Raw genomic sequence first — 27,992 nt, 5'->3', positions numbered from 1 at the left:
TGACAGTGTTACCCCTTTCGTTTTTTTTTGTTTTCGGGCGAAAAATTAAGTTTCTCCAATCTTCTCAAAACTCTGGATTATGATAGAGGGCCACAAGACTTTGACCTGAGTGCAAAAATGGAGGCTCTAGACCCTTCCAGAGCTGAGATATCGAAATTCAAAATTTCGACCAGAAAAAATAACGACAGTGTTACCCCTTTCGTTTTTTTTCATTTTCGGGCGAAAAATTAAGTTTCTCCAATCTTCTCAAAACTCTGGATTATGATAGAGGGCCACGAGTCTTTGACCTGAGTGCAAAAATGGAGGCTCTAGACCCTTCCAGAGCTGAGATATCGAAATTCAAAATTTCGACCCGAAAAAAAAACTACAGTGTTACCCCTTTCGTTTTTTTTCATTTTTGGGCGAAAAATTAAGTTTCTCCAATCTTCTCAAAACTCTGGATTATGATAGAGGGCCACGAGACTTTGACCTGAGTGCAAAAATGGAGGCTCTAGACCCTTCCAAAGCTGAGATATCGAAACTCAAAATTTCGACCCGAAAAAAAAAAACGACAGTGTTACCCCTTTCGTTTTTTTTCGTTTTCGGGCGAAAAAATAAGTTTCTCCAATCTTCTCAAAACTCTGGATTATGATAGAGGGCCACGAGACTTTGACCTGAGTGCAAAAATGGAGGCTCTAGACCCATCCAGAGCTGAGATATCGAAACTCAAAATTTCGACCCGAAAAAAAAAACGACAGTGTTACCCCTTTCGTTTTTTTTTCGTTTTCGGGCGAAAAAATAAGTTTCTCCAATCTTCTCAAAACTCTGGATTATGATAGAGGGCCACAAGACTTTGACCTGAGTGCAAAAATTGAGGCTCTAGACCCTTCCAGAGCTGAGATATCGAAATTCAAAATTTCGACCCGAAAAAAAAAACGACAGTGTTACCCCTTTCGTTTTTTTTTCATTTTCGGGCGAAAAATTAAGTTTCTCCAATCTTCTCAAAACTCTGGATTATGATAGAGGGCCACGAGTCTTTGACCTGAGTGCAAAAATGGAGGCTCTAGACCCTTCCAGAGCTGAGATATCGAAATTCAAAATTTCTACCCGAAAAAAAAATGACAGTGTTACCCCTTTCGTTTTTTTTCATTTTTGGGCGAAAAATTAAGTTTCTCCAATCTTCTCAAAACTCTGGATTATGATAGAGGGCCACAAGACTTTGACCTGAGTGCAAAAATGGAGGATCTAGACCCTTCCAGAGCTGAGATATCGAAACTCAAAATTTCAACCCGAAAAAAAAACGACAGTGTTACCCCTTTCGTTTTTTTTCGTTTTTGGGCGAAAAATTAAGTTTCTCCAATCTTCTCAAAACTCTGGATTCTGATAGAGGGCCATGAGACTTTCACCTGAGTGCAAAAATGGAGGCTCTAGACCCTTCCAGAGCTGAGATATCGAAATTCAAAATTTCTACCCGAAAAAAAAACGACAGTGTTACCCCTTTCGTTTTTTTTCATTTTCGGGCGAAAAATTAAGTTTCTCCAATCTTCTCAAAACTCTGGATTATGATAGAGGGCCACGAGACTTTGACCTGAGTGCAAAAATGGAGGCTCTAGACCGTTCCAAAGCTGAGATATCGAAACTCAAAATTTCGACCCGAAAAAAAAAATGACAGTGTTACCCCTTTCGTTTTTTTTTTTGTTTTCGGACGAAAAATTAAGTTTCTCCAATCTTCTCAAAACTCTGGATTATGATAGAGGGCCACAAGACTTTGACCTGAGTGCAAAAATGGAGGCTCTAGACCCTTCCAGAGCTGAGATATCGAAATTCAAAATTTCGACCCGAAAAAAAAACGACAGTGTTACCCCTTTCGTTTTTTTTCATTTTCGGGCGAAAAATTAAGTTTCTCCAATCTTCTCAAAACTCTGGATTATGATAGAGGGCCACGAGTGCAAAAATGGAGGCTCTAGACCCTATTATAGTAACAGACTTTGTTGAATTATGTCATGTAATATCTAACAAAGTCTCTTACGATAATAATAATAATAATAATAAAGGTTTTGAGGACAGTTACACTGTATTGAGACATTTGAGAAATAGTAGGCCAAATGTTTTTTAGTTTTCAACAATAGGCTTGTTGTTATGTTTCTCAGTTTTGTCATAATTTTAGCAAATAATTTCTTTTATATGTTTTGAGACAGTTTTAAGACTGTTAAAACTTTTTTTTATTTAAGTAGGCATCTATTTTCTTTTTATTAAGTATTAATTTTGTTGTAGCCTAATACATAACCTAAGTGTATTCATTTATAATGTATCATTATTGCGTGACATTTGTGTCATTAATCGTCAAACACAGGTGACTTCGCGTCATGGGAGGGGCCCCCAAATCAAATTCTGCTTAGGGCCCCCAAAAGGCTCGCGCCGGCTCTGCAGGTATTACAAAAGTAGGTACAATAGATAAAGAAATGTCGCTCTATAGCAGGGAGTTTCAAGCTTTACAGTCCCCTGGCTAAGACATTAACAGCTTTCAGAAAATCGCTCATAACACAAGCCTACAAGTATCATCCTGACTTTCCTCTTATGCGTGTGAATTTTGGACGATTCTCCACCCCCCAAAACATGAAATAAAATTAAGACATAGGAGCAGCTGCAGAGATGAGGATGTTTCTTTTAACTATGATAAAATAATACAATTGAAAACAAAGCTATGAAGATAATTACAAAAAATATTTGAAACATTTGTAATGTCATTTTAAAACATAATAACAAATATATAACCGTGGACTCCCTCCATCTTCACAGACCCCAGCTTTGCAGTAACAAATATGGATTCAGAGATTTTCCTAATAAATCAATAACAAACACAGCTATCAAAGTTGCAAACATTGATTTATTATAGTCACCTCTTTTACTGAAGAATAGAGTATCTACTTCTCAGCCCCAGAGCACTGTTAGACCATGACAACATTAAACTTAAATTATGGCTGTAAATTGTCTGTTTTAGAGATACTTTCAAAAAACCTGCTGAAACAATGTACAAAACATGTACATTTCAACAAGAACATATGAACAATTCTCAACATCAACATACTGCGTTGAAGCACATAAATATCTACAAATAATTACCATCTTAAAAACAAAAACAATCTAAATCTTCAACAATTGCATCAGGCCAGCAAGTGATATTTAATAAGTCCATAACTTGTGATCAGTCAATCACTGTCATAGTCTTCAATTAAGAGCTCTTCCTCATCCAAAAGGGCTTCAGAGTTTGCAGGCTGGGGCTGGCTGGCAGAAAGTTCTCCAGGAGGATCCTGGCTATTTGACAAGTTGGACTCAGTTGTGGCATTCCCTGGTGTAGTACCTGGTTCAAGGTGCTGAGCAGCAGAAGATTCATCATTTTCGCTGTCGGTATCTAAAATGCCTGAGTCTTTGTCACCAAGTGCTTCAAGTCTCAACCTGCAAATAAAGCCATTTATTAAACCATTTCAATAATATTTTAGACATTTCAAATGCAACAACACTTCAAAGTTTAGTTAACCTTACCTTCCAGGAACCCTCTTTTGTGAAAGATGCCCAACATTCTGGATAAAGGCTATTTGAGCTGATATGATAAAGATAAAAAATATATTAAATAACTTAAAAATGTAAATAAACAAGGGGAAAAAAAAGGTAAATAATAAACATATTTAACTTTAAAGATTATGCTATGCAGTCTGATTCAATTTGAACATTTCATTCTATATTTTGCAAATGCCAAGGTCACATGTTCACCTTGATTTCTCATTGGGTTGGTGAGCTTTGCAAGGTAAGGCACCAGTTCTGTCAGGAGGCTCACAGGGGTAAGGCAGAAATTTAAGAAGAGCGACTGCGCGGTCAGGTAATTCTCTCGATACTATCACAAAATTAAAAGTTAAAATATAGAAACATTTACTACATTCAACAATTTTTAAAATGCAAAATAATGTAAATGCACCAAAGTAAAAAGATAAACATACCATCTTATTTATGTGAAACCAATGCGGTTTATGAAGAGGCCTGAAACCGGCAGTGGACTGGCTGTTGGCTTTTGCTCGAGAAGAGTTTGAGTGCATAAGGCCTCTAGTTGCCACTGATGTGCCGTATTCCAACATAGTCGACCTTGACTGTGAAAAGAGGAACACCAGAAAAACAAAACAGTTGTTGCAGAGATACTACATGATGATACTCCTCTGGGTTCAAATGTGCAGTACAATAAGAGTAACTCGACATATCCCTATGTGTGTGTTTTGTTATGAAAGTCTGACAGCATTTGCACTCACACTCCACTCTGCTGTCAGGAAGTCAGCATCAGAAAGGTACTCGCTGGCCCGTGCTATATCCTCCACATCCGAAAAGAAGTCAGGGTAGTTCTGATGCAGGTAAAGGTTGAAGAACTCCCCTGACATATGAGAACGCTCAATGACAAGCTGGGGAAAATATTATTATCAGAAGATTGTTAGAACATTAAAAAAATTAAAAAGACATAAATTGTGACATGTATTATATATTAATATTTACTTCCGGATCAACAAGCAATTTGTCCCTCTGATGATCTGTTAAATGTGGAGGCAGTTTGGGTGCTTGAGAGCCGTCATAGCTTTCACCTAAAAATCATATGCCATCCGTTTGTATAAATACAAATGAATTTACATGAACTTCATCATATAGAATAACATTTCAGCAAGAAAGTTTCAAAAATAGTAGTGAAATGGACTAACGTTTGCAGTAGAGGATTTTCCCTAAAGCTCTGAAAAGGAAGAGTGAAGCATCTTTCCCTCCGATAGCTGGGCTTTCAACCTGCATGTTTGTTGATTTTGAAGACTTGCTCCTCCCCTTTGCCCTTACAGCAGGTTTTGCTGAAGAGGACTTGCCTTTCTTAGAAGCCCAGAGTCTCCTCTCTAGACAATTGTCTGAAAATTGAATGAATGATTGCATAATTTAACCATAACTATACCATAATAATATATTATAAAGCTGTTGGTCAGTAAAGCTTTACTTACCAGTAAATGAAGAAAACTGCAAACTGTTGATGGCACTGCGAATATCTCCTGAGCTTCCTGAGCAGAGAAGATCTAGAGCAGCTTTATCAGGAACAGAGATCCTGCCTGAACTCTGCAAAGACCGTTTAGATAAGAAAGGTTTGACACAACAACGGGGGATTTCAGAGTCATAAATATACACATACACAAATATATGAAGAGTTCAGATACAAAAGCCTCTAAATGCCATTTGAAATTTTCTTCTTTAATGATGATTTTTATCAAACTTGTATATTTAAGTTCAGTAATTTCACTTAAATAACAATTAATAGGTAATTATCATTGCCATTTAAGTGAAATCACTGAACTTAAATATACAAGCTTGATAAAAATTATCATTCTAGAAGAAAATTTCAAATGGCACTTAGAGGCTTTTGCATCTGAACTCTTCATATATATATATACACATATATATACACACACAACCTACCTTTCCCACTTCAATGGTCACAATACGGCTTAAGACCTTCATCATACTGGTGGGAGCCACAGGGTTAAAACTGAAAATGAGAAATAATTAGCTAAACAGGACCCAGGACAGGATACATTTACATATTTCATATTTCAAGTCTTATTGAAGGTTCAGAGTAAATAATATTTAACATGATGAACTTGGGTTTGAATACTTTTAAGTAAATATTTAATGATTTTTTTTTATTTGTACCAAATATTGTGAATTTCGAGTTCATGCAGGACATCCTTGAAGAGATGCCTGGAGTTCTTGTCCCCGCTGAGGCTATCGGACACAATCAGGACCAATGGACACCGGCTAGTCTTAATAAATTGCCTGAAAGAGCAAGGAAAATTGCATGAAAGACACCAGTGACATCTTGCCATTAAAATACCTCAATATAGAACTTGTGCCCACCTGAGTATACCATGCAAGCACACTGGTTGTCTATAGAACTGGTTCGGGAACTCCTGAAAAAAAGAAAAGAACCAATGAAAAATTGTCATTCAGCTTAGATTTTTTGCTCATTTAATCAGTCTTGTGAAAGTAAAAAGCACTTGCTAAGTGCTTTCTTTTTTCTAAAATGTATTTTAACTTTATGCTTGCATTTTATGTGCACAAACAAAGCCAAATATTCAACATCATAGTAATATGTTTGAAGAGCAGTTCTGTGCAGCACCTCTATAAGAATTATTTTCCTGTCTTCAGTGCGTTTCTCTCCGCTCATTTGTAGACGGTTGTATTTGTTGGCTCTTAGCAGGAACTCTTGGAATAACCCTGTTTGTGAGCTGCCATGGAAACTGTTAAACCTTGAATCTGTTGAAATAAAAAGGTCATATGAACAAGCTAGCAAAAACAGAGACTGAGATACAACTATTTATAAAGGATTCCGCTATACGTTAAAAATAGGGTTGCTAAATAATTCCCGTTCACTAGAAATGATGCATGATTTCGCTACATTAGTACACTAGTAAGAAGAAAAGACTCCTGACCTGGATCAAAGCTTTGTGTGAACAAATCTTCCATTTTGTACTGAGAGGTGGTTGAGGGATTTGACCATTCTTGAATATGAAAACCCAAATCCTTGGCAAGAACTTGAACAGTAGCTGTCTTCCCACATCCTGAGGGCCCAGTGAGCAACAGAATGGCGCCACCCTGTGGAGATATAACAACAAATTCAAACTGTGAAATTAAATATAAAAAGGAAATATAATATGAAATATATCCAACTGATTAAAACATACATCACACAACATGCATGTCATATTTTTCAGACCTTTTTTGATTTGTCCAAATGAACTCTCAACCAGCTTTCAACTTCTTCGACTTTCTTTTTGTGGACTGCCAATTCAGCCTGTCAAAGAGAAAGAGGCATTTTAAGCAATACTGCTTGTAAATTGGGAAAACAAAAACAATATGAAATTGTTAAGTAGCAGATAAACATGTATTCTCAGAGTGAAATAGTTTGTGTGACCTAGACTAGAGTTAAACTTTAGTTATATTAAGTTTAGTTTTACTTCAAACACACAGCTAGATGTGTTAGTTAGGGGATGGAACAAAACTGCATTAAGGTAGATTTCCAAAATCGGTACTGAGCACCCCTGAGATGCACAATTTCTGTACCTGTGATTGGGGTGCATGTAGATCCACCCAGGGCTCATCCTGGTCTAGTTTATATGCTTCACTTGACACACTGATCTGGTTGTTGGACACATGAGGATCTACTTTCCTCTTCCTCGATTGTTTCTCTGTTTGGTCACCAGTTGATGGCCATTTGGTAGTTTTGCTTTCCCCTGAGAGAGGCCCCCTTTTCAGTGTCCTATTCACTCCTCCCAACAGTTCACCAAATGACGGTTCAACCCAGTTGTTTATCTTAACAGGAAATAAGAACAGAACACATGTAACATACACCAGTATCAATAGATTTAGAGCATCTACATCCCTTCTCAGTGTGCAGATTACAATCTGAAGAACGTAAAACGTTCAGTTTTGGGGGATATTAAGAATCAATAACTTTCATTGAGGTTACATACTTTTCCAGAGGACTGCTTTCCTGCCAGAGACAGCTTTGACATCATCAACTCTGACGTCCTATTTAGTTACTCCATGCAAAATTGCGCTGGGATGAAATTGAAAACAAAAATAATTCACATCATATATAAAAACGCATGATGGTTTGATTTACCTCTGTAACGTTAGGCTTAAATCAGAATACGAGCGTGGTGAATGTAAACTCAAGGGGAGCAGGAAACACTATTTAAATAGACAAATTGCTTAATTCTAATCTCTTATTATTATTATTTTTTTTTAAATAAGCTTTGTCGGGCATTCTGACTAAACTTACTAAGTTAGTCAAGTTCAGAAGGTTCCCTTCTGACCGTTAGCTTGATATTACAAATGCTAGCAATCTCATTGTCAAGTTATCTAGCCAAACATCAGAATCGTAGCTAACACACTGTTTAGGCGGTAAATTTCAAACTCACCCTGGTCATTTCTACAGATGATTTTTGTAGTATAACAATGCCGACTATTCGCTTTTGCAAGTAACAAGTAACATCGCGCTAACTATCCCTTTAAAGCTGTGGTGAACCGCCCCTCCGCTGGCGCACTATGATTGCGTCATCAACTACGCTCCAAAAAATGTGAACACGTTTTTATGTTGATCTATGTAAGCCAGAACGAAGATATGACCAACGCATTAACTGAATATCACTTGTTTTTGTTTTCTTATTGATACTGAATATCCAGTTGATATTTTGTGTCAAACGATCTGTGGTATTTATTAAAATTTTCCCACGTGTGGTACCTTGCAATGAGAATCATGAAGAGACCAAACATTCTTCTCACAGGTAGTCTGCCGTAACATTTCTCTTGGTAATTATACAAAAGTATAGACGTATGTTATAAATAAACGAATATGCGATTGCAAGTTGTGTGTTTTAAAATAAACGACATGCTGATGATGTATTAAGAGTGTTCCCATGTCATTTAAACGTAGTTTATTTAGTGGGTATAAAATATAGCGTATTATTAAAATGTAAACATTGCTATGCTTCCTCATGAAATGAAAGGAACTCCTGGAGTAGGAAAGACCACTCTAGGCAAAGAGTTGGCTCAGAGAACAGGACTAACCTATGTCAATGTTGGGGATTTGGCACAGGATAGTAAGTTGCTGTTCATTGCAGTCAAATTTTGTTGTTCATATTTTAAAAAATGTGGATTTATTTTTACTTTGCAACTTTTTGCTAGTTTTCTACTTTTGTATTATCTATTCAGGTCAGCTGTTCGATGGGTTTGATGAAGAATACCAGTGCCCTATATTGGATGAGGACAGGGTATGTACTACTGTAATAATGGATCTAATTGGAATGTTTTAGTTTAGTAGTTCCCCTTTATTCTGATTTATATTCACAGAAATTGTTTAATTCAATCTTGAACAAAATGCATTTTACTTTCTATTAAATAAATGTAAGGTATTCAGCTGTTATTATTACAAATAATAAATGTAAAGATCATTTTCATATTCTAGGTTGTGGATGAACTGGAGGACAAAATGGGAGACGGAGGCGTAATAATTGATTACCATGGCTGTGATTTCTTTCCTGAACGCTGGTTTCACATTGTTTTTGTCCTCCGCACAGACAACACCAATCTCTACAATCGTCTTGAAAGCAGGTTTGTGTTTAGTACAGTGGATTATAATTACATTTATAGCATGTAATACTTTGATTTGTGGCACTTTTGACTACTTGAAATCTTGAAAATAGTTTGGGATAGGGTTAAGCAAAACAGGGAAATTCTGTAATGCAAGGAAACATTTTTTTACATTTTAACACTATAAATGAGTAAAGACATTTTGAATCATCCTAACGGGCAGAAAACTTCCCCTGATTGATGAATCACCCATATAGCATATTCAGTCTTTGTGATTAAGAGCCAAATGTATAGTTGAGAAATATAGTTGTGTGTCTGTATGCTTCCTGTTGCAGTGATTTGGCTTCATATCTTTCATATTCAGAGGGTACATAGGAAAGAAGCTCCAGGACAATGTGCAGTGTGAGATCTTCCAGACTATCTTTGAGGAAGCCATGGAAGCCTACAAGGAGGAGATAGTCCACCAGCTCCCCAGTAATACTCCCGAGGACCTGGAGAGGAATCTGGATCAAATTGTTCAGTGGATTGAACAATGGATGAAAGACAACAATTGACATGGGACATTATATGTGAAAAGCTCAAGCACTTTTGAGTTCATGTCAGAGTAGATAGACATCACATTTCATAGTTACTGTGGCCCCAGACAGAGTATGTTTCTATTCACTAAGCACTAAAAATGTGTGAGGCTGGTAATGATTACTCTATTTGAAATAAGTTAAACACAATTCCAAAATGAATGGAAGAAATAAATATTTTTATATTGGGTAACTTTATTTGTCTTGGTCTGCCTTGATAAGTGATTAAAGATTAATAAAATTCTTTGAGAAATGATCTAGAATTGTTTAGCTGCCACCCAAATACCAGCAACATTCTACATATGTTAGTATTGGTAGGATCAACTCTTACTCACAAAAAATAATGCTAAATTGCATGGGTGTTTCTCCTCACAAGATGATCATATGGTTCATAAGTACATAATAAGTTTATACTTAACATAATTAGATTAAATTGGGTAATTCTTTTCTAAAACTAATCTAGTTAAGTGTTGTTTACAGCAGGACAAAGTCACTCATGATGTAGAGTCTGTTTTCACTTTAATCAGTCCTCTAAATTGCCATTTCTATCATTGCTATATATTTTTTTGCTTTTATTCCTCTCTTGATGTTCTGTCAACAATCAAACTAACTACTTCTAAAACTGCAAAAATTCATTCTTGGATCAAGTCCATCTGGCATATTTTCAATTGTAGGAATAATAATAAAACATAAGAATGGACAAAAAAGATTTCTGTTGCTTCAGTCCGTATATCTAGACTATAAAGCTTTAGTCCAGTGCTGTTGCAATAGATGGCTGAAGGTTTTTATGTTGCAGCTTGGTTTCTTTTCAGTGATTGTATCAGTAAAAAAAAATATTAAAAAATATTCCAAAGTGCAAACCAATTTCACTGATTAAGTGGTTATTGGAATAAAGCAGTCACGTGAATGAAATTCAGTGAGTAGGTTCACAAGCAATGTGAAATTTCGATATGTTGGGCTGTTGTGTTTTCCTAATCAACTACAGTATGTTTAGCAAGGTGTTTAAGTTCATTCTAAAATAAACTATTTTAAACTGTTTTGTTCTTTATGAATTATTTTTTATAAGTAGCCTAGTGACCATTTTACATACACTGTGCCATCCTGCAAAAAAAAAAAAAAAAAAACACAATAGGTTTTACTTTTCTTCATTTGTGTCTGCACATAGATTGTTTTCTTGTCAAACTAGAAAAATTGGTTTCTAATGTGACATCACACATTGGGGCTGGACAAGTCACGTGATCGATCCCCTTCACCTGTAGCACCACTGGCGGAAGACAGGTGAAAGTATCGATACCAGGTATGAGACCGATGTTTTTCTTAAATATGTGTTTTAGACAAAAATATGTAGCTTGTAGTCTCATGTTTAATGTAGACAATTATATTAATTCGCGGTACGAAATTAGTGTATTCCTCCTTTGTAGCTTATTGGGATGACTTTAGAGCCGAGGTGTAGCCTCGTTCGTTCTGTTTCATTTGTTTCCTGTTCTGTTGACTGGCAGGTTTTAAACCTCGCAAAATCATGTAGCTGTTCTGTCGTCACCATAAAGTAATTTTTGTTACATTTTTATTTCTATATATTTGAGCCCTGCTCGCCTGTGTGTAAAATACACATGGCTTTCTTTATTCCAGGGAGCTTTGTGAGGGGAAAAACACGGTTTTAAATTCACCCCGTGAGGCAATGTAACTACTGTACCGAGGTAAGACAGTCATTGATTTCAGGGTTTTGTAGTAGCTAGCCAATGCTATGTTTTTTTTTTATTTTTATCTGTAGGGATGAACGATGTGTGCATTTTTCATGCTGTAGATCATATCTTTGTAAAGCCTACATCGTTTTAGTGTTTTGAAACGCAAGGTTCAATGTGTTGTTTTTTTCTTATTAATTGATTAATTTTGACTTGAATATTTATTGGTTATAAAATATATGACATTAGTGTCAGCCAGATATTTAATATCAGTGAATCCTTGCTTTTAGATTTGTACAAGATGATGTCAGTGACTCCAGGCATTGTAATATATAAATCAACTTTCTGATCCTCAGTTCAGTCAGCTGTTAAGATCACCCTAGGATTTCCATATGTCAGCTGGAAACGGGTCAGCCTCCCGCTTTGATCGGGTCAGAGATATGCCTCACTATGATCAGGTGCCCATCGGCTCACTGCCGTGGGGCCAGCAGGTTCCTTACCCTCTTGGTGGTGAAGTGGCGGAATCAAGCTATGACAGTTTACCACCACCTCCACTTCCCGAACACGCTCCTGTTGGTCCAGATTTCTACCCGAGTGATGTTGAAGACCAGGTGGATGATGCTATGGACATCAAACCCATCCGACGCTTTATTCCTGACTCTGTGAAGAATTTCTTCAGAGCCAGTGGCAACCAAGGCAGCAAGAAATGGACCTTTCCTCCACCACCGCCTGATGTGAACACCACCACCGAAGGCGTCCCGTGCTCCCCTCCACCATCACCTACAGCCCCCAGCTCTTACCTAGACCCTTTTGGAGGGTCTGGAGGCAGCTACAATTCAAGGAAGGAGCAGGCGATGTTATTAGGAGAGCCACTGGAATCGGTTTCTGGACGCTCTCTGCAGACGGCTATGACTTACAGTGAGAAGGTGGAGGACTACAATCTGCGCTACGCGTACATGAAGTCCTGGGCCGGACTTTTGCGCATTTTGGGATGCGTGGAGTTGCTTTTGGGGGCTGCTGTTTTTGCTTGCGTCTGTGCATACGTGCACAAGGATAATGAGTGGTTTAATATGTTTGGCTATTCAATGCATCAGATGTATGGGGGAGCGTATGGAGGATCAACAATGGGTGGGATGTATGGAGGAACTGGGATTTCGTACTCAGGACCCTTGACTCCTTTTGTCATCGTGGTGGCTGGATTGGCCTGGATAGTGACTGTCATTCTAGTAGTGTTAGGAATGACCATGTATTATCGTACCATTCTACTCGACTCAAGCTGGTGGCCAATCACGGAGTGTGTGATAAACTTGTCATTAGGATTGCTCTACTTGATAGGTGCAATTGTGTATGTGCGAGACACCGTCCGTGGAGGTCTCTGCTATTATCCACACTTCAACGCTGGGCCCAATGCAGGGTTTTGCCGAACGGAGGCTGGGCAGAACGCTGCCATCATCTTCCTTTTTTTCAACATGCTGTTGTATTTTGTGGGAGCAGGCGTGTGTCTAAAGCTGTGGAGACATGAAGCTGCAAGGATGCGCAGAGAAAGACTGGGCCAAGATGTAAAGTTCAAATCATTTGTTCTTTGAAATAAAAATAAATAAATAACTCAAACTAAACTAATATAGTTTAATTTGCTTGCTTTTCTGTTTTTATTTGTATTTAGATGAAATCAGCAGCACTACCACTTAATATGGTAAGCAGTTGAATTTTAAAGAAGAACAATTTTTATATTTTAAAAACTGTTGATGTAATCTGCCATTTTTAATCTCAGATTGATGCTGGGTCAAGCGTCTCTGTGCCCATCCGAACTGCTCCAGTAATGGCCAATCCAGATTCATTTGATGGCACACCAGTCCCTCCAGTTATGATGGAACCAGAGATATTAAGGGGTCATATCCCTGCTGGCCACATCCCCAAACCTGTGGTCATTGCAGATTACGTGGCGTGAGTTTCAAAGGATACTTATCCTAAGTGATATTAATGAATTCAAGACATTTTATACAATATATAAACTGCAAACTGTTTGGAAACCAGCACACATATTTAGTAATGGTTATAGTTCCCTTGTGCATGGTTTTTTTTTTTATTATTCATCACTTTTGTAATGATTCTATCTGATACGACTATACCTGATATGTTCTGTTTTTTTTTTCTCCTTACAGGAAATATCCCACAATTCGCTCTGACGAGGAGAGGGAGCGATACAAGGCTGTGTTTAATGACCAGTATGCAGAGTATAAAGAGATTCATACTGAGGTTCAGGTCTTAACGAAGAAGTTTGATGAAATGGATAACATGATGAGGAATCTACCACAACAGCCATCCAGCCAAATGGTAGCTAATCGTTTAAAAAGCATTTTGCAAATTCTTACAATTATTTTACACAAATTTTTGCAAACTTAAACAATTCTTAGACACAGTTTTTATGAGCTCATATTAATTGAGTAAATAAATGGAATATTTGTACTTTTAAAAATGTATTTGTCATACCACATGACAATTAAAATGAATTAGTGAAGGCACAAATATGGTTTGAAATTATGAAAAACTGGTGACTGATCGCAGTACCCACAGACAATTGTTTTACATTCTATATATCCCAAAATCTTGATTTATTAAACTTTGTTTTCCTCCCACAGGAACAAGAAAGAATCAAAAGCATTATTCAAGAGTATAACAGAAAAAAGGCTGTAAGTATTATTTACCTTTTTATATGTTCTACTTCTATCCATTTAAAAATGATAAACAGAATAAATCGGTGGTATCTTCCTTTTTCCCCCCAATGAAGGTTAATTATAATGACCTATGTTCTATAAGTCTCTTCGACCCATTTTAAACCCTTCATCATCTGCCTGTTGCCTTTCTACATTCTTTAGTCATTGCAAAACAATGACGGTTTCAACTGTTTGAGTTCCACAAACAGCTGAAACTGAAAAACTGGAAATATTAGGGGGGGAGCTATTGACATATTTACATACTTCCTGTCTGTGTGAGAGTGCTCGGCAAATATTACTTTCCCTCTTTCTGGTTTTAGGATCCAACGTACCTGGAGAAAAAAGAGAGATGTGAATATCTGAAGAATAAACTTGCTCACATAAAGCAGAAAATTCAGGAGTATGACAAAGTTATGGACTGGAATGATGGTTACAGCTAAACAGAACTCCAATATATTTTCAAAGTTTATCATGAACTTTATAGAGGTCCTCCTCAGAAAAGAAGTGACTGGCAGAAACAAAAATGACTATTTCTTCAGGAATTTAGTGTTTGGCTTGGTCTCGGTTGGTATTAAAATAATTTCATATTGAATTCAATAGAGCAAAGGAGCATACTGGAGGACATCTACAACTTAAAGCACAGCAATGAAGAAGTTACATGAATCAACCGAATGCAAGTTACTAAGTTACTGACGTCATGTGGAGCAACATTTAAATTGCAATCATATATATATATATATATATATATATATATATAATTTTAGAAGTAGGAATCTTCCTGCAGGTTCATTGGAGAATATAATGTAAATAGCCCTTAAAGTGGTAATTGTTGAATATCAATATCTCTGATCTTGAATTTCTTGGTATATTTATTAGTTTTTATTAGTTTTTTTTTTTTAGTTTATTAATAGTTTCACTTTTGTGTATTTTATACAGACATGTGTGTGTTTTGTGTACATTTTGTATTATCTTATGTGTATCAGCCTTTTAAACTGATTGTGAAAGTAGATACAAATAAATATGCCTGCCTCCACATTGCAATGGCAAAGGTTCCCTTTTTGACAAAATAATAAATAAAATAATAAATAATAATAAAACTAGTAGTTTATACACAGGGTAAAAAACCACCTCTAATTGTCTGTTTATGGTAGACAACGTAGCTCAAAGCCTTATCTGTAAATAGATCTGCAGTAAAGGAATAAATGCTTGACACCTCTAAAGGTATCAGGTTACAAGTTGCAGTGGACTTCAGGAAGAAAAGGTGCTCATTTACTCTACATTTTTTACAACACTTACGTCTCATAAATACTGAATATTGTATTTAATAACAATGATCTAGAATAATTGTGTTTGAATAATTTTTTTAAATGCAGCTTTGATGTTTTTTTATGGTAATTGAAACAATAATTACATTATACTTTTGAGCCACATGTTTAACAAGAGACGATTAGCAGATAGTTAACCAAAAACTGTTTATTTCTAATTAAAGATGACTGTATATGCATTTACAGGTTTATGATTTGGGCAGTCAAAAATCCAGCTGGTGTTGTACTTCACTTTCAATCTGCGCAGATGACTAGACAATTTGTTTTCAATTTGAAGCAGGAACTCCCTGAATGTTATGATTCTTAAATGTCAAGCATTTTATTACTAAGGCCTAATTACTGCAATATATTTTACAAATGTGGTATACCTATCTACCGCCACCCTAACCTCCAAATAGGATCAGTTTTATTTATATAGTGTATATTGTATAAAGACACTTATTATAAATATGGTTATTATTTTGAAACAAAATTATAACAAAATAAAACGTGTGGAAAATATGGCCTACATTTCTATTGTTACATTATTTTAACATTTTATTTATATTAGGCTATATACTGTAAATGTTGATTTTAAATGTATTTCAATGTAATCAATTTATTTTAATTGTATGTATGTATTTATTTGTAAATTTTATTAAACAGTTTTTCTCTAAACTTTTTCACGGACCCTCTAGCACTTCCTTGTGGCCCCCGCTCGGGGTCCTCGAAATAAAGCATGAGCATGTCTTGTCAAGTATTATACACCTAAATACCATCTTTGTTGTCCAAAAAACTAGTTATGTTATATATATTTTCATACACCTAAATACCATCTTTGTTTTACAAAAAACTAGTTATGTTATACATATTTTCTAACATAAAACAAAGCTACCATATAGGTTGTGAAAATCAATATGCAAATGACACGGGCTAGCCTTCTATCAGGGCGTGGCTACACCTGTGCTTTCAGTGATGTGTTGTTGTTAAGGTGATTGTAGGTTCCAGCGGGCGTTCCTGAAGTAGGCTGAGCGCTTTCAGCTCCGAGAAATAAAGCAAAGAGGTACAAATATTTTCCAGCGTTTACTGCTTTCGAAAGGAAGAAGGTGAGTTTCCTCGATAATATTCAATTATGTGCTCTATCTATTTTGTTTGTTTAATAACACCAGGTGACTGACTTGTAGGTTTGTTAAATGTGTTTTACTGATACGCACAACAATCATATTGCGCGGTAACGTTAGACATTTTTAGAAATATCATGCTATTTATTTTCTTTGTCAAGCATGGTTTTCTCCTTTTTTTGCGTGTTATTGGGTTACAATGTTATTATTCGGGTATTTTCTTCGAATATGCATTTAATCAAACAGCATGATAGGCTACTGACGATAGAGAGTTCTTTAACAAACTTTGCCTGTAACTGAATATTTATTGTTGTTCATTAGATCTCAAACGTTATTATAACATTCTTACATTTCTTTGATACAAATTAAAGAATTTGAGAAAAAAAAAATCTGCTAGGCTACTAATCCCTACATTCAGTAAATTAATTAAAAATACAGTGAGTCTCGGTGTTGTTGCTACACTACACCCTTTCGATCAATCAATCCAGTATTGGAAACATCTATCTCTTTTCGACTACTCCTGTTTAGGTTTTATCTGCACATTAACTGGAAGTATAATAAATTCATAAAATACAGACTTTCAATTCAACAGTAAAATCATGTTTTACTCTATCAAAAATTATGGCAAAATTTGTCCCATTTTGTGCAATCTTTGTGGGTCCAGATGAATATTGAAAGGTCATAGCATTTTATCTCTGGTCAGCCATATATATATATTTAAATTAGAATTAATGATGTGAAATTAATGTAATAAATAATCTCAATTTAGGCCTGGGTTTATAATTGTTCACCTTTAAAACTAATGTGTTAAAAACAACACACCCTCTGTTAATTCTTACCTCCGTGTGTCATGAAGACAACACATTTTGTTACTTGCTCAACTAGTATTATTCCTCTCAACACAGTCAACACATTTTTAACACATTTGTCTCAGAGATGTGCTGTTTTTTGACAAATTTAATGAAAAGTATGCACTACAAAAAAAGTACAGTAGTTCACTTAAATATATTAACCTATTTTCTACATTGCAAAATGTAATTTTAAACAAGTTTATTCCTATATATATATTTAAAGAAATTATGTGAAGTGGTCTTATATCAACATCTTTAACATGAAATTAAAGTTAAATACAAATTAAATTAAATACAATTTTGTATTTATGCGTTTTTTGGATTGCGTAGGTGAAGGTGAACGTATATCTGTAATAAGCTTCTCAGAAACACTAAAACTATTTCCATTTCACAACTTGGAGCTATGTGTAAAACCTCTCTTGAGACCAGGGGCTTGTACATGGTAGTTGAACAAACTCAGGATTAATTTCAAGTTGACAAAACCAAACCAATTTAGCCAGTCTTTGTTGGTACTATGATGCTGCTCATCAACTTTCTCTGTAAACTCAGGCTTTGATTGTGACTTCACAGCGTCATGGAGTTTTCTCAAGTCACAGTCCAACGCAAGCACACAACCAGTATGACAAGTGCTATCTGTGTTGATATCATAGCCAAAGGCATTCATGTTTTCAACAAACAGACCACTTTTTCCAAAGATCTAAATATGACTGGAAAAACATTTGAGACAGCAATTTTTTTCTGTAAGTGGACTGCCAGATTTACAGCGAAACAAAGTCTGATCATGATAATCATAATTTGTGTGATAATGTCTACATTATTTTAAATGTATCTGGTCAGTGAAAGTGCAAGTATATTTGTCAATAATAATTGTGTATTTTCAGTTTCAGAATCATGAATAGTCACCATTGTGCTGTGCATTGGGTTATCAGCATCAAGTCTAAGCCTATTTGTTTCCACCCCCATTGTAATACCAAATTTAGCATTTTAATCAACAGTTTTTGTTAACCTTTTATCATGTCTTGGAGTATCGCAATAATATTGTATCATGAGTTACTGGTATGCATCAAATCATGACACGAGGGCATCGTTTCACCCCTAGTATCAGTTGTATTGACATTAACACTTGGATTAATTATTTTACCTTGCTTTCTTGCAGTATCACCTCTGTGTCCAGGGAAAACTTCTGTTGGCACCCAGTGAAGTTTGTCCAGGAAGCTGACATCATGCCGAAAAAATCAAGTCACCCTCCCCGATATGGCGACAGACAGTAAGTTGCATTTTAGAGTTTGTCAATCATCAATTTTCAGTAGAGAAAAGTTTTCTTCAATGGCTCCTTACTGATGGTATTATGAATGATCTGTATTTTTTTCAAAAACAATCAGTTAATATGTTCCCTTTTACTTATCCATGTTGTTTCGCTTTATCCTTTCAGTCACCACAGAACCTCCCGTCGCACCCATTCTTACCACCCTGATGAAATGCTTCACTTTTACCGCTGGACGTCACCCCCAGGTGTGATGAAGATTTTGTGCATCATAATAATCATTATGTGTGTGGCTATGTTTGCCTGCGTGGCCTCCACACTTGCATGGGACTATGATGCAGACAACATGGGGCTTGGTGGTCTTGGGATGGGTGGCTCTGTCAGTGGAGGGTACGGCGGTGGATATGGAGGAGGCTATGGAGGGTATGGAGGAGGAGGTAGCAGTGGGGGTCTCGGAGGCTATGGAGGAGGCACGTACATGGATCCGAAATCAGGCAAGGGCTTCATCATCGCGATTGCAGCAATCACCTTCATCACTGTGCTCATCATCTTCATCCTGGTGGTGTCGAGGCAGAACACTGCACAATCTCCCTCATTCTATCTGGCCTCCATAATCATTTGTGCCATACTGGCTGGACTCATGCTCATCGCTAGCATCGTGTACCTTGTCGCTATTAACCCCACTTCTCAGACATCTGGATCCATGATGTATAGCCAGATATTGCAGCTGTGTGCACAATACAAGAACCAAGATCAGGCCTCTGGGATCTTCATCAATCAATATTTATACCACTACTGTGTAGTGGAGCCTGAAGAGGTGAGCCTGGGCAGTCTTCATAATCTAGTATTTGTTCAGTTCAGGTTGGTTATTATCAGACACTAATGAATTCCTTTCTATTGTGCAGAAATGCAAGTTGAGAGTCAGCTTTTTTTGGTTGTGCAAATATAGAATATATCTGCCACATTGTCCTCTATATTGTGATCTATTTTTTGGTGCAATTTATTTCTTTCTCTTCTCTACAAGGCCATTGCCGTTGTTCTCGGATTTCTGGTGGTGGTTGGGTTAATCATCCTACTTGTGTTCGCGGTGAAGACCCGAGGGCAGATAAGGAGATACGGCATGGACCGCGTTCTGTGGTATGATGTGAAGACCATCACAGATGGCCTCACTTCTCAAGGCATTGGGGAATGGGTAAGAAAATTTCATTTGTTCACTTGTTGTCTTCATTTTAGTTTGTGATTTAAATTGGGAATTTCAGTACAAAGCATGGATTCATAAGGTCATAAAATGTAATACTTTTTGTAGTACTTGGGTTGAACAGTTTATAGCCCAGAATGCTTCTTGATGTTTCTTATCTTGTTTTCAAGAGTTGTGTGTGGTGCCTACAATTGCTCCACCATTTTAGGAGAATTGTTGGTCTACACTAGAGCATTGCTATTTAGGACTCTTCCAAGAAGAGAACTTTCAGAGGAAGACACAAAGAGGTTTTTTCATATCTAGTTTCTGGGTGTGTACTCTTATGCACTGTCACTTGATGGAAAGCATGATTATGATCCAAAATTTCATGATGAAATGCATGGAAAACAGTTACAAACGTCTATGAATTGGTAGGTGGCAATTGCTTAAAAAGACCCTTCTAGAGTTATTAGGTCACTCCATTGGCTTTGTTCTTACACAATTTGTTGCGTGAGCAGTGTTAGTTTCGTCCTTTATGTCTTGATGGTATTTGTGGAAGTGGTGGAACCGGTTCTGCATGCCTTTTAATGTTTGTCCAGACTGTTTACCAAACAAAAAGGCTGACTGCATTGGGGAAACAGAGACGCTGAAGTAAAAGAGGCGTACAGCAAAACACTCAAATGAGTTAGACTACCAAATGATGGGTGAAAATATTTTAAGCAAGCTGGCTTTTATGCAAGAGTGGCATATTATAAAAAAATGGCACATTAAATGTACACTATGTTTCTAAACTGTAACAAAATTAAATATAAAACAGCTGAAGGGTGAACTGAATACTTCTTAAATATTTATTGTACTGTGTTTTTGCGGTTTCTTTAAAAATGTCCAGATAATGACTGTCTTCCTTTGTTTGTCTTCAGGTTAATAATGTGTCTGGACATCCAGAGGCTTTTGTCAGTGACTCCAATGACAAAATCGGTGTTGCACAGCCAATGGTTTACAGCCAGAAACCAATTTACCTTCCAAGGTATGTTCTCTCAGTGAAGAGCAGAAAATACATTACTTATCGTCTTTCTGTAGAATTTATTCAATGGATTGTTTTTGTGTCTGGATTGGGCTTGACTATTTTAGAATATGATTGTAGATATTAATTATTAAATGGGGTGGTTGATTATGATTTAAATTTTCTAACTCTAGTTAGTGTGTAATGTTGTTTGAGCATAAACAACGTCTGCAAAGTTACAACACTCGGTTCTAAGCAAAGGAAGACATTTGCTTTTAAAGAAATAATTTTTTAAGGACTACAAGGGAGCCGTAAAAAACTGATCTGTGAGCTTTAGTAAAATTATAAGCAAAGTGAGCAGCACAGACAATAATTGGTCTAGGTCAGTTTAGCCTGTCACTAGACTAGATGCCACAGAGCAAAGGAATCCAGGAAATCTTGCCCCTGAATGAATGTGACCTGATGGGTTTTGTTTTTCATGAACATGAATAACCCGTTCCACTGTGAACGTTTTTTACTCTGGTGTGATGTTACAATTTTCATTGCAACCAACAAAGTTATTAACAAAAGTTCCATTGATATTATTATTTTTATTGAACGCATCTTTTTTCCCAGTAGTGGTTCTGACTTAACCAGCTCTTTGAGTGGGCTGAAGGGCAAACTGAGAGACTATGACACTGGAGAGTCTGGAGATGAGCTAGAGACGGATTGTGAAATGTAAGAGAATCTTTAAGTTATAGTTGGTAGTATTGGGGCATGTTCTTTTTTATTTTACTATGAATTTGTGACTATGTAATCTGTATCACTCTTGTCCCATTTTCCCTTCTTACCTCTATTCCACGCTGTCATGCTCTTTAGTGAGTATCCTCCCATCATTAATGAGCAGGAGAGGCTTGAGTACAAGAGAGAGTTTGACAGGGATCACATGGAGTATAAGCGTCTTCAGGCTGAGCTAGATGATATTAATCAGGGCTTGGCGGATGCAGATCGAGAGCTGGACAGATTACAGGAAGGCAGCCCACAGTTCCTGGTATGTGATCTATAAAAAGGAAAACAGTTCTTTTAAAGTTTGGATCTCTTTCATTCTTCTGACTCTTATTATGCAGATTTAGCTTGATCTGCTGAGCTTTGCCTGTCTATCACAATAATTCAAATGCCTAAGTTTATGAGTGGAAAGTCTTATAGTATAATATCATTCAATCTCTATTTTTCACAGTATCTCTTCCACCTTTAAAACAAAACTTAATTTGAAAATGATCTCTATCTATTCTGATATTATTCTTATTGTATTATTATCATTAGTTGTAGTATTCAAACATGTTACATTTAATATATATTAATCCTGATTTTATTCTCTAAAAAAGGATGCCATGGATCAATACAACAGGCTCAAAAGTTTAAAGAAGGTAAAATCTTCATAAACTTTCAGAATATTTATAGAATATCCTAAAATAACTATTGTTTATAATGAAGTTGCAGACAATAATTGTGATAGAAGTGTATAGGTGTAAATATAAATGTTCACCGTTACCTTTCTCACAGTCTGAAGACTATCAGAGGAAAAGGAAAAGGTGTAAACTGCTAAAGAGAAAACTCTCCCTCATCAAAAGAAGGGTCAGCGACTATGACCACAGACAATAAAAACCTGGCACTGGAAACTCAGCAAGGCACATTATGTCACATGATGGTTTTGCTTTGGGACTTTATCTGTATTTCTGTATTAAAAATCTGTATCATTGTATTATTATCAAGAGAATGTATGGCTGATGTTTTATATAGACAGGTTTTTGCTTTTGAGCCAAACTAAACTCGATAATAAAAAATATTGTGGTTTCTATGAAGTATTTACATTTTTTTAAAGCTAGATGTCGTCTGTTAACCTTTTATCATTTTGCTGTAGTAATTTTAGTCAAACCAAGGTTAATGCATCTTAAACATGAGCAAGACTGTGACTACCACTTTTTGTTGTAGTTTTAGGGATCTCCAAGCAAAGACATTCTAATACAAGTTGTTTGTACTAATGTTTATTTTTTTAACTTGTTGATTAATGTCACCAGAATAGCAATATTCCCTGTTGTTGTTTTGCAAGAACACACCTAGAGAATGGGTGAGAATTCAATTACAATTATATAATTAGCCTATTATGGACTACTATATACAGTCAATAATATATATATATATATATATATATATATATATATATATTCATTGTTGAGCAATTTTAATGACAGGCAATAATTTTGAATGCAGCTTACAGTACATTTGTTTTGTTGTATTTGTGTTGGTGAAGTAAAGCTATTCAATTTCAAAATGTCTTTTGTATTTATTTCAGCTTATAAAATTAATTAAAGGGGGCAACTAAAGGCTAATCATAACAATCAAACCTACGTTTAATGGATCTAAATGTGGAACACGCACACGTAGGACCTCCCACAACTCGGAACTAGTGTTTGATTTTTGTACCGGGGGACATAACAAATCGACGTACAAGGGTTGCACGAAAGCAACAAGGGGGTATGGAAAGCAATACCATGAACTGTTGTTTTTATAGTTCACTAAGCAAGCTACATAATGTCGTTAATACAAAAATCCGGTTGTGAGACATTTTCGCTCTATTTGTTGTTACAAGGTACATTTTGAAAACCTATTCAACACGAGAGAGTTTCGGAAGAATAGTTCTTTCAACATTCCCTCCAAAGAAAGCTGAGAGTCTGTAAAAATTATACAGAATGGATGAAGAACCAGAGAGAACAAAACGCTGGGAAGGAGGATACGAACGAACATGGTGAGAGACGTTGAAAGTGCTTTATGCGAATTAAAAATATTTATTTTAAAAACTATGGCTTAATATGTTTAAGGCGCATCACAAAACTGTCAGCTACTGCTCTCTATTAAAGTGCATGAGAGCACATATTCTGTAATGACCAGTTGACGCGTGTCTCTGTCAGGGAGGTGCTGAAGGAGGATGAGTCTGGATCTCTCAAAGCTACTGTGGAGGACATTCTTTTCCAGGCAAAGAGAAAAAGGTGCAACACTCAAATACAGAATAATCATCAGTTTGAGCTGATTGTCTCTTGGTTTTATACTCACGTACAGTCTGTCTATCACACTGCAGAGTGTTTGAGAGTCATGGACAAGTTCGGCTTGGGATGGTAAGCTGCAATTTACTGTCCTCTATAGATATAGCACTATTTTATTTATCTTTGTTTACTGATCAGAAACATCATAAAATTCCTCCAAACCCAGATGCGGCACCTTTTTGTGATCATTGACTCATCTAGATCAATGGAAGATCAAGACCTTAAGCCCAACAGGCTGACCTCCACCCTGAAGGTTAGTAGCACTGCATCTATGCCAAGTATGGAAGGTTAACATTAAATAAAATCTGTCAAAATTGCTCTTTTGCATTCTTCAGCTGATGGAGTATTTTGTCGAGGAATACTTTGACCAGAATCCAATCAGTCAGGTAATGCACTTGACACTTGACTTGTGTATCTGTCTGTGAGTTTTCACAGAGTATGCAGCTTCTGTTAACTGTACCGTATCGTCACAGATAGGGATCATTGCCACCAAGAACAAGAGGGCGGAGAAGCTCACTGATCTTGCAGGTTGCTGCATTAGTATTATGCTTGCATGGTTTGAGAAGTGTTCTTTTTTATCATCATCATCATCATCATCATCAGTTCAAATTATTTTACTCTTACTAGGGAACCCTAAGAAGCATATAGCAGCTCTGAAGAAAGCTGTGGACTCCACATGTGTCGGGGAACCGTCGCTCTACAACTCTCTCAACGTGGCTATGCAGACTCTAAAGTAAGGAACATGTCAGAGAGGTTAGAGGGGTGTTCAACTCAGTAGTTATGTTTCATCCAAAGTTGCAAATTTTCGACTATAGCAGTGGATAAACATTACATGCATCTTGTGGACGAGCATTGTAGCCGAAGCTACTTCTCTTTATGTATATGACGAGTCACGCAGGTACTGAGCTACTGTGCAGCGGTTGTTGTCCCACCTTGTCTAAAATAGTCAGAAGAATATAAACACTTATTAAAGGTAGTCATTCAGGATAAGACAAAAACACACTTTAGAAGATGGAATCATGATGTACTCGCTCATTATATACATTTTTACATTTTGAACAAAGTGTAATGCAAAACATAAAACATTTGTGAATAAAGCACTGTTTCATCATCACTGTCTATATTTTTATAATTTATTAATGCACATCCTGCCGTGTCTATCTACCTGTTTTTTGCAATATACCTTATATGTTGTTTACAGTTTAGTTGTAGTACTGGATTTGTACCCACAGCTGTATGCTTGAAAGTTGTACAAACAAACACATTGCCTTGATCATCTACATGTCCCTTTACCACAGTAATATATCATATATATCTCTATTTTCATGCAGACACATGCCTGCTCATACAAGCAAAGAGATCCTGGTTATTTTCAGCAGTCTCACTACCTGTGACCCTGCCAACATCTATGAGCTTATCAAAGTGAGTTTGAATGAATTTAATGGCTGCTTACTGTAATGGTTTAGAAGATTTGTTGATGGTGTTTTAATATATCAACAGACTCTGAATGGTTTGAAAATCAGAGTGTCTGTGATCGGCCTGTCAGCAGAGGTTCGAGTGTGTACTATTCTCACAAGAGAAACTGGAGGTTGGTAGTCTTACTTTTATATGCAGTTACAGTGTTTCATTTGTCTAGGTTTTTATTTATTTATTTATTCTGCTTTGCCCAACAGGAACATACAATGTGATACTGGATGAGAGTCATTTTAAAGAGCTTCTGATGCAGCATGTGAAGCCTCCTCCTGCCAGCTCTTCCTCAGAGTGCTCCCTCATTCGCATGGGTAATCACTGTCATTTTCACCATATTTAAACATGCTGAAATGTCTTACAGTACATTGAGTTGAACTTATTGCTGAAAGCATAATCAAATTAGCCCAAGTACTTAATAAATGTGTCGAAATTTGTGAATGGTCTGCTGAAATATAGCTTTCCTGTATCTCAAACAATAGACCGTTGGCCCTTGCAACGCCATTGTCATGGGTTCTATTCCCAGGAAAAGCAAGAATTGATAAGAATGTAAATGTGTTCATTGAAATGCAATGCAAGTCACTTTGGATAAAAGCGTCTGCCAAATGCATTACTGTAAGGAAATTTGCCATTTTATTTTGTTTATATTAGACTTCACTGCAACGTATCAGCGTAACCTATAATATATAATTCGTATTCTTCTACAATATCTTTAACGCACACAATAATTTCCTTAGGTTTCCCCCAGCATGTCATAGCCTCCATGTCTGATCAGGATGCCAAACCCTCATTCAGCATGTCGTGAGTAATTAAAAAATAAATTTAAAAAAATCATGTTACATTTATTTATCATTTATTTACCATAGTGTAATATTACTGTATACTATAAATTAGATTTAATGTTTAAAAGTTTTGGCTTGGTGAGATTATTTTGTTTTGGAAAGATGTCTCTTGTGCTCACCAAATCTGCATGTATTTGATCAAAAATACAGTGAGAGCACAAATAGGGCTTAGTTCAAATAGGGCATTTTAGTAGCGTTTAGAAATGTGGCTAAGAAAAAAAATACATCCCTGGTGTGAATTTTGAGAGAAAACAAAGGGACTTATTTTAAGATATTTCAGTACAAGTTGTATTCAGTTAAATCTGCTCAAACATGCATTTTAGTCTGGGACTAGACTTAAGCCTGGTCTGTGAACCCAGGGGCCAATTTTACAATTCAAAACAATTTTTATATTCCAATACATTGGAATAAATAATTTATTCCTGTGATGGGAAAGCTGAATTGTCACATGTTCCTTCACAAATAGTCGTAATATGCAGATTTGGTGTATAATTTTTCAGATTTTATGTATAATTATATTAAAATCGAATTTTAAATCTAATTTATTTTGTAATATTTTAGGCACCTAGACAGCACTGGTGAGCCAGTACTCAGTCTCGGCGGCTACTACTGCCCACAGTGCCGAGCTAAATACACTGAGCTGCCAGTGGAGTGTAAAGTGTGTGGTGGGTCTCAGCATGTCCCTGTTCTTCAGTCTTTACAATAATCTTCAGAGTATCGATGTGTTCAGTTCTCACTCTGTCTTCTCTCTGGTGCAGGTCTAACTTTGGTTTCCGCTCCACACTTGGCCCGTTCTTTCCACCACCTCTTCCCCCTGGAGGCCTTCCAGGAGACCCCACTGGAGGAGTATGAGGGAGAGAGGTGAGCTCCGCACTCACTGTGATCGTTCTGTCTCGTCTCAGCCTGTTTCATAGCATTAATCTGTCTTCTCAGGTTCTGTGATGCTTGCCAAGGAGAGTTGAAGGACAAAAGTGTAGGTTTTTCCATTTCAAATATTTCGCATGTGAACATTTAGACCTGGTTCCACAGACAGGGCTTAGATTAATCCAGGATTAGGCCTTAGTTCATTTATACGTGCCTTAAAAACACATTACTTGTGTGACTCTTGAGACAAAACAGTAGCACGGACAATTTTAAGAAAATTTAGTGCAAGTTTAAAACATCGTAAACATGCATTTTAGTCTGGGATTAAAATAACATTCTGGCTGATTGTTTTCTCCTCCCTGCAGGTGTTTACTTGTCTAGCATGTAAAAAAGTGTTCTGTGTGGAGTGTGATCTCTTCATACATGACACACTGCACTCCTGTCCTGGCTGCATGCAGACTGATGGGAGGTCCTGATGTAAGACGGCCTGACTACAAGACAACTCTGTGTTTACTTAGTACAAATAGAAACTGAGAGATGAAGGAAGCCATCAGCCACAGAAATAGACTCTCACTGATTGTCAGTTTTAATGTAAGCCAACAATTGTTAGTTCTTTAGCATCATGTTACTTTGGTTTTCTGTTTAAATGCACCAAGCTGTAACCGTATGTCAGGGCGCCCCCTATGGGGAAAAGAGTCTCACTGGACCAAATGAAACAACTGAGAACGTGCTGTTTTCCAGTATCCTATTTTGTATTTGTAATGGACTTAACATGACAGCTGTTTGTTTATTTTGTACCTTATATGCCTTGCTAATGTACTTGCCTGTGCTCATTAATTTATGAGCAAACCTGTACAGGACCAGTTTAGACTATCTGTTTAAACTAATTAAACTTTTCAAACATTTA

The 27,992-nt window shown here is 36.5% G+C and overlaps 5 protein-coding genes across 11 annotated transcripts; 4 read left to right on the top strand and 1 right to left on the bottom strand.

Moving 5' to 3' along the window:
* Positions 1-2,846: 2,846 nt before the first annotated feature.
* rad17 (RAD17 checkpoint clamp loader component) lies at positions 2,847-8,107 on the bottom strand. Of its 2 annotated transcripts, XM_039659417.2 has the most exons (17): positions 7,971-8,107; positions 7,521-7,606; positions 7,111-7,359; positions 6,764-6,841; positions 6,480-6,642; positions 6,167-6,303; positions 5,905-5,957; positions 5,701-5,823; positions 5,467-5,536; positions 4,998-5,109; positions 4,716-4,907; positions 4,516-4,601; positions 4,278-4,424; positions 3,975-4,121; positions 3,751-3,871; positions 3,523-3,580; positions 2,847-3,435 (listed from the first exon to the last, which is right to left on the bottom strand). In XM_039659417.2, exons 2-17 carry the CDS (start codon positions 7,563-7,565, stop codon positions 3,189-3,191), a joined length of 2,028 nt encoding a protein of 675 aa, XP_039515351.1. In that variant the 5' UTR covers positions 7,566-7,606; positions 7,971-8,107; the 3' UTR covers positions 2,847-3,188. The 2 variants fall into 2 exon arrangements, with proteins under 2 accessions (XP_039515351.1, XP_088986515.1); XM_089130389.1 differs by lacking the exon at positions 7,521-7,606 and having other exon boundaries at positions 7,971-8,085.
* Positions 8,108-8,194: 87 nt separating this feature from the next.
* Positions 8,195-10,753, top strand: ak6 (adenylate kinase 6). The gene is made up of 5 exons (XM_039659418.2): positions 8,195-8,336; positions 8,559-8,651; positions 8,764-8,822; positions 9,017-9,162; positions 9,506-10,753. Exons 1-5 carry the CDS (start codon positions 8,300-8,302, stop codon positions 9,693-9,695), a joined length of 525 nt encoding a protein of 174 aa, XP_039515352.1. The 5' UTR covers positions 8,195-8,299; the 3' UTR covers positions 9,696-10,753.
* Positions 10,754-10,940: 187 nt separating this feature from the next.
* marveld2b (MARVEL domain containing 2b) lies at positions 10,941-15,954 on the top strand. 3 transcript variants are annotated; one of them, XM_039658338.2, is made up of 9 exons: positions 10,962-11,013; positions 11,216-11,262; positions 11,346-11,413; positions 11,755-12,957; positions 13,062-13,091; positions 13,170-13,342; positions 13,561-13,732; positions 14,038-14,088; positions 14,433-15,954. In XM_039658338.2, the coding sequence occupies exons 4-9, from the start codon at positions 11,791-11,793 to the stop codon at positions 14,550-14,552; spliced, it is 1,713 nt and encodes a 570-aa protein (XP_039514272.1). In that variant the 5' UTR covers positions 10,962-11,013; positions 11,216-11,262; positions 11,346-11,413; positions 11,755-11,790; the 3' UTR covers positions 14,553-15,954. The 3 variants fall into 3 exon arrangements, with proteins under 3 accessions (XP_039514271.1, XP_039514273.1, XP_039514272.1); XM_039658337.2 differs by lacking the exon at positions 11,216-11,262 and having other exon boundaries at positions 10,941-11,013; positions 14,433-15,953; XM_039658339.2 differs by lacking the exons at positions 11,216-11,262; positions 11,346-11,413 and having other exon boundaries at positions 10,959-11,013.
* A 2,596-nt stretch (positions 15,955-18,550) lies between these two features.
* oclnb (occludin b) lies at positions 18,551-22,669 on the top strand. 2 transcript variants are annotated; one of them, XM_039659002.2, is made up of 8 exons: positions 18,551-18,655; positions 18,821-19,469; positions 19,677-19,844; positions 20,750-20,856; positions 21,451-21,549; positions 21,691-21,862; positions 22,197-22,238; positions 22,375-22,669. In XM_039659002.2, the coding sequence occupies exons 1-8, from the start codon at positions 18,612-18,614 to the stop codon at positions 22,471-22,473; spliced, it is 1,380 nt and encodes a 459-aa protein (XP_039514936.2). In that variant the 5' UTR covers positions 18,551-18,611; the 3' UTR covers positions 22,474-22,669. The 2 variants fall into 2 exon arrangements, with proteins under 2 accessions (XP_039514936.2, XP_039514935.2); XM_039659001.2 differs by having other exon boundaries at positions 21,448-21,549.
* Positions 22,670-23,246: 577 nt separating this feature from the next.
* gtf2h2 (general transcription factor IIH, polypeptide 2) lies at positions 23,247-27,990 on the top strand. 3 transcript variants are annotated; one of them, XM_089130391.1, is made up of 16 exons: positions 23,247-23,346; positions 23,462-23,617; positions 23,781-23,858; positions 23,948-23,984; positions 24,079-24,165; positions 24,248-24,298; positions 24,386-24,440; positions 24,540-24,645; positions 25,244-25,334; positions 25,413-25,500; positions 25,586-25,693; positions 26,117-26,180; positions 26,783-26,886; positions 26,980-27,082; positions 27,155-27,194; positions 27,451-27,990. In XM_089130391.1, the coding sequence occupies exons 2-16, from the start codon at positions 23,562-23,564 to the stop codon at positions 27,559-27,561; spliced, it is 1,179 nt and encodes a 392-aa protein (XP_088986517.1). In that variant the 5' UTR covers positions 23,247-23,346; positions 23,462-23,561; the 3' UTR covers positions 27,562-27,990. The 3 variants fall into 3 exon arrangements, with proteins under 3 accessions (XP_088986517.1, XP_039514938.2, XP_088986518.1); XM_039659004.2 differs by having other exon boundaries at positions 23,299-23,617; XM_089130392.1 differs by lacking the exons at positions 23,247-23,346; positions 23,462-23,617 and having other exon boundaries at positions 24,051-24,165.
* Positions 27,991-27,992: the final 2 nt, after the last annotated feature.

Source organism: Pimephales promelas, chromosome 4 (genome assembly GCF_988280905.1).
Source record: "Pimephales promelas chromosome 4, fPimPro1.hap1.1, whole genome shotgun sequence".
Taxonomy (NCBI): Eukaryota; Metazoa; Chordata; class Actinopteri; order Cypriniformes; family Leuciscidae; genus Pimephales; species Pimephales promelas.
This window is presented reverse-complemented; position numbering and strand designations above follow the sequence as displayed.